At 37.7% G+C, this 6150-nt stretch overlaps 1 protein-coding gene across 1 annotated transcript; it reads left to right on the plus strand.

Moving 5' to 3' along the window:
• The first annotated feature begins 439 nt into the window (after positions 1 to 439).
• LOC7487979 (mannose-1-phosphate guanylyltransferase 1) lies at positions 440 to 4101 on the plus strand. The gene is made up of 5 exons (XM_002311154.4): positions 440 to 620; positions 2243 to 2375; positions 2664 to 2726; positions 2831 to 3070; positions 3165 to 4101. Exons 2-5 carry the CDS (start codon positions 2265 to 2267, stop codon positions 3834 to 3836), a joined length of 1086 nt encoding a protein of 361 aa, XP_002311190.1. The 5' UTR covers positions 440 to 620; positions 2243 to 2264; the 3' UTR covers positions 3837 to 4101.
• Positions 4102 to 6150: the final 2049 nt, after the last annotated feature.

The following is a 6150-nucleotide window of genomic DNA, read 5'->3' on the forward strand; positions in this document are numbered from 1 at the left end:
AGGTTGTTAAATATAATGATTGTTCAACAATTAATCTAAATCAATTAATAAATTAGACTAATTTATATTTTTAATTAAATTAGGTATAAACTAGTTCAAACATCATTTGTTAATAAATAAATAAAAAATATTGCAAATTGCAGCTCAACGCCGCCCTCCTTCGTTTTTGTGTGGTGCGTCGTAAAAAACTCTACTCTGCTTATTATTTTATTAGCAAAAAATACAAAAAATAGACGTATGGTACGTACTATTTTACCCGCAACATAAAAGTTCCAAATTTTGAAACAACCCCGGAACTTCCACCAAATTAAAACCTTGACCCCAATATTATTTTCTTAAAAGGAAAGTTTCCTTGTTTAAAAATTTAAATTGAATTAATATTAAATTTGAATAATTCAATCCCTATTGTTTTGCGTATATAAATAACCCATCAAACCAAGCTGCCTTTTGTAATTTGGACAGCTCAGCCTTAGACACCTCCTCGTCACCGACCGTTAAAAACAGCCTGCGAGCGAGCCAAAACCTTTCCGAGTCGACCCAGGCCCCGCCATTCTGACTCGCTTGCTCGGAAATCTGCTCGTGCTCTCGTGACTCGGATTCTGGATCTTGTGACGCCAAAGGTAATCGTTTTACTTTTTTTGTCTCGTTTTGAGGCTTTATGGTGTCGTTTGGGTCTGGTGTGGTTCTCTTGATCTACGGTGAAATGAAGCAATGTGGATAATGTCTTGACTGTAATCTGACTTTCTTTTATTGTTTTTCTGCTAGTTTTTTCTGTATCTTTATTTCTTTCTTGGTGTACTTGCAATTCTGATTTTTGTGGTTTTGTTTGATTTTTTAAAGAATTTTTAAAGCCATTTTTATGATTGATTAATTTGTTAGTTCATTTTTTTTTGTTAGATCTTGTGTATATTTATTGCTTCAGTTTATATTACATCAAGATTTGTTGTTTTTAGTGAAATCGAGTCCTTTTTTTGAACTATTTGACGTGTACGATAAGTTTCAATGCAAAATTCACTTCAACAAGAAAGAATCATGTTGAAAGATTGTCTTTATGACATCATGAGGATCCCTATTCAAATTTCTGTTGTTCTTCTTGGGCTAAATGATTAAATGATGTCCACCTTTTCACTCAATGATACATCCAAATCGGTGGAGATCAGGCTTGTTGATGAGTTGAATGGTGAAAGAAGTTTTTTTTTTTTAATTTTCCAGGGCTTTTCATTAGTAGAATGTTAAGATCTTTTTTATTTTAGTTCAGTAGCAAGTCTATTTTGCAGTCGGTAGAGATTGACCCTACGTTTGCAAATTGTCCTTTATTGTGGAGGGAAAAAAATCCATTATTGTGTCCATTCATTTCTGATAAAGGACAAGAATGTTGCGCTTTTTCTTCATTGGGTGTTTGAGCAAATGAAAGAACGCATCTGGCTTCTCATTCTTATGTACTCATTTTAAATGCATCCTGTTTTTCCCCTTATGGTAACAAATCATAAACTACTGAATATAGTGACTCATGCTTATCATCACATAAAAAAGCAGGTAAAATGGCAAAACAAAGACTTACTTGGGCAGCTCTGTTTGTTGGAGGGAATTTGAATTTAAGTTGTGCTCTCTTCCAATGTGATCTTTTGAATGTCTTTGGCTGGGAAGATGGTGCTAGCAGTTCTTTTGCACTTATCATCCATGACTATGTATCGTGTCTGGTTGTTAAAAAGGGAAATTTGTGACTTATATTTAGTTGAATGCCTTGAGGCATCTTTTCCCTGGAGAGATGGATTAAGCAGCTTAAAATTTCCTCATTTACTTGTTCATGTAGAATTGGATTTATTTGTCTACTAGATTCTGGTTTAGGTTCCTTGTTCTTCTATACGGAGTAAATTGATCACAAAATAAAATCAATTTTTTCGTTCTCATTAAAATTTCCAACCTGTGGTATAGCTGGAAGCTGTTTGCTAATACCAGCTAATTCATCTGGACAGATTCACATACTCTTTTGAGCGTTATGATTTATCTTATGACACGTGTTTAAATTTTGACCTGCGTCCCGTGTGCTCCGCTTTTCTGACTGTTGTGATGGACTTGTGTTTCTTACTCTTCCTGCCTGGATGAATGTGTCAAGCTTAATTTAGTTCCTATTAGTTCAGGTTTGACAGTTTTGCCATAGCACAGTTAGAGAACAGGCATAGATTGTATTCTGTTACTCTTGGCTAGACTTCTGCTTAGTTTCTGAACATGTAATTTGCAGAAAAAGCAGGGGGCATATCAGAATGAAGGCACTGATCCTTGTTGGAGGGTTTGGAACAAGGTTGAGGCCGTTGACTCTCAGTGTTCCTAAACCACTTGTTGAATTTGCTAACAAACCTATGATCCTGCATCAGGTATAATTTTTTTAGCATTGCCTGTGTTGATACAAGAATAATTGAACTCATGTTGGATGCTATTGTTCTGGTTAACTGCTTCCTCTGTGCAATAACTTGTTATAATCCGTTGATTGCCATGATTTAGAAACGGCTTGTTTTAAAACCTAGTTGCTAAAAGAATTTAGACACTTACCCATGTATGATGGGCCGTAACAATTCCATGCTCTGTCAAGCACATTTTCTAAATTTGGAAATTGGTTATGCATGTGTTATATCCAGTTATTGATCTTTTTTAATTGTTTGCAGATAGAGGCTCTCAAGGCTATTGGAGTGACTGAAGTTGTTTTGGCTATCAACTACCAGCCTGAGGTAAGAACAAGCAGCTTCTCTTCCCAACCCCTTTTCACCACTATCAACTGTTATTAAAAATTAACAGATTGTTCCAACTGGGGTGGTTGTGCTCTTTCCTGCAGGTGATGCTCAACTTCTTGAAGGAATTTGAGACGAAGCTTGAGATTAAGATCACTTGCTCACAAGAGACTGAGCCGCTCGGCACTGCTGGTCCTTTGGCCTTAGCAAGGGACAAACTAATCGATGATTCTGGCGAGCCGTTTTTTGTTCTCAATAGTGATGTTATCAGCGAATACCCACTCAAACAAATGATAGATTTCCACAAAGCCCATGGTGGAGAGGCTTCCATAATGGTGACCAAGGTAACATCTACTAGTTATCAGTTTATTTTCGTTAGTTTTCCTTGGAGACGTGGAACTAAACTAATGTTGAAAATCGTTTCGCCTTAAACTGTAGGTGGATGAGCCATCAAAGTATGGTGTTGTGGTTATGGAAGAATCCACAGGAAAAGTTGAAAGATTCGTGGAAAAACCAAAAATATTTGTTGGTAACAAAATCAATGCTGGGATTTATCTGCTGAACCCATCTGTTATTGATAGAATTGAACTGAGGCCCACCTCAATTGAGAAAGAGGTCTTCCCAAAAATTGCAGCAGATAACAAGCTCTACGCAATGGTGCTTCCAGGGTTTTGGATGGACATTGGACAGCCAAGAGACTATATTGTAGGCCTAAGACTCTATCTAGATTCCCTTAAAAAAAATTCCTCATCTAAGTTGGCCACTGGTCCCCATATTGTGGGAAATGTCTTGGTGGATGAGACCGCCAAGATTGGAGAGGGTTGTTTGATTGGACCTGATGTTGCAATAGGACCAGGATGCATTGTCGAGTCAGGAGTTAGACTCTCTCGTTGCTCTGTGATGCGTGGAGTTTACATCAAGAAGCACGCTTGCATATCTAGCAGTATCATCGGGTGGCACTCCACTGTCGGGAGATGGGCCCGTGTAGAGAACATGACAATCCTTGGAGAAGATGTCCAAGTGTGTGACGAAATTTACAGCAATGGAGGTGTGGTTTTACCCCACAAAGAGATCAAATCGAGCATCTTGAAGCCAGAGATTGTAATGTGAGGGACTGGGTTTGGGATTTGCAGACTACGTTTAAAGCCCTTGGGAGGGTTGCAAATTATTGCGTTTGGAAATGTTTTCCGAGTTCGAGTTCGAATTAGGTTGCTGAAAGAGGAGGTCTGTCATAGATGTGAAAATGGTGTGAAAGTGCAACTTTGTGGTGTAGATAAAATAAGTTTTCATGTAACCAAAACGTTGTAAAATTGAAATCTTCAGTTTCACAGAATCCAGTGTAATTTATCAACAATGAAACTCTTTGTTTTGTCAATCAGTGTCGTTGGACAGCTTAAGATTTTTTTCAATTATCTGTACATGGGTGGTCCCGAAACTTGCAGAACCAACATTTTCAGATTTCTCTTTCTATGAAGAGATTGAGAGAGGTACCGTCGAGGTCCCGAACTGGTAGCAATGTTGGTCTTTCTGGAGCAAAACTCCGAAGAGGGTACGGTGGGCTGAAAAATAAGGGCTGTCACGGGTACTTGCCTTTTGACGAAGTGAAAGGGAGTTGTATGTTGTTAATTGCTTTATACGAGGGTATCACAACGGCCATCAATTAATTATAATTACGTGGGATCCCAACTACAATCATGCCACATTTGGTGTAAATGTGTATTGCGACTTTATGTGAATAGCAAACGAGAAAAGAAATTGCATTTTCTATGCAATCACTTGATAAAATTGTCCCAATTTAACGACTCGAGTCTAATCCGAAAGCATAATTTGGAGGGAGCATGCTCTACCTATTCTTTTATCAATGATGTTGCTGAGAGAGAGAGAGAGGGAGAGAGAGAGGCCTACCATGTGAAGCAAGCAGTAACCATGTCTTTCAAACATGAATTATCAAAGGAAGAAACCAAGAAATACAGATGGGAGTTGAGATATTGCAATCTCAACAAATTTTTAGACCTGCTTAGAAAATGAAACATGTGCAGCTCCTGACATCATTCTGCCCCATGTACGGGTTCTAAAATCCAAACTAGATTAATGCACAACTGTGCAAGGTAGCTACGCAATTATGTGTGACAAATAAAATCTTGGGTCAAGAAATTGTAAATGAATTACTTTTGCTTTGAATTTTGAGATTTTATTCAAACAACTCCACAATTTTCCTCTTAGACCCTCCTCTTTCCAATATTTAAGCAGCTGGCTAGAAGAGGAATTCTCTCATTCAATTTTGCTCAGTTAAGAGGAAACCAACACAGACCAAGACTTTAAAATATGCGAAAAAACTGAAATGTTGCTTTCAGAGGTATGAATGGAATCCTGAGCGACTGCTCCAAAGACTCCCTAAAAGCCTTATAATCACATAATATTTTGTAGCCACTTGAATAGAGGAGTCGCGCTCGTATAATTGCTATAAAACTGCTCAGTTGGATGAATATGCCAATTGAAAGAACACTGTTAACCACACAAATTGGTAATGAGTTGCTGAGGTTATAATCCAGCCAGTTCTTTAGACAGGCAATTATTTATCCCGAAGCCTCATCAAGCATTAACAACTGCAAAAGCTTCGACTAAAAAAACTGAAACAGGTATTATATATTTCTTGGAAAGTTGTTCCATGAGTGTGATTGGCCTAATAAGATGTCAAGTGTTTTACTTAACAAAGGAATGACCCATCCAGACCCTCTTTACTCCTAGGATACCGCCTTCTAATTATGCATCAATCTACTTTTAACTAACATTACAGCACAGTATACTCGATTCTGTAGAATGAAGTAATCAGACCTTGATCTCCGAAGAAACAAAACAGGGAGAATCGTAACTTGAATAAAAATCTAGCCACTGATGGGTAGATATAACTCACATGTCCGCGAGACAGCATGGCAAGGAAGAAGGTGAAGTGAACGAGAAAAAAGCATGGTGACTTCAGGGAATGATGAAGAGAGAAATTGCTTCCATTCAGATATTAATCGAAACAACAAAGGGATTTTGCAGATATTTTGAGAATTCTTCCCACCATGATATCTTCAAAAAATTGACCAATGCTGAATGCTGTTCATATACATTGTTGTTTTGGCTAATAAAAGAACAAACAAATCAAGTGCAAATGGTCCTAAGAAACCACACGAATAGTGTATGAAAATCTGGTAGTGCTGTGTCAAGTGTCGTATTTAATTAGTCTCTCCTACCATGCCATAAACACTTGCTTCTGTGAAAATTATAATTTAACACAAGTGAAGGAGAGAAGATTGTTACCCAATCACCAACAACAAATAAGCTCACTAAGACAGGATTCTGCAGGTTTTTCTTCGATCTCAAAGCATGCAAGTCCAAAACTCCAAGGAGTTGAAGCCCCATTGATGCAATCAAATAG

Source organism: Populus trichocarpa, chromosome 8, assembly GCF_000002775.5.
Source record: "Populus trichocarpa isolate Nisqually-1 chromosome 8, P.trichocarpa_v4.1, whole genome shotgun sequence".
Classification (NCBI taxonomy): domain Eukaryota; kingdom Viridiplantae; phylum Streptophyta; class Magnoliopsida; order Malpighiales; family Salicaceae; genus Populus; species Populus trichocarpa.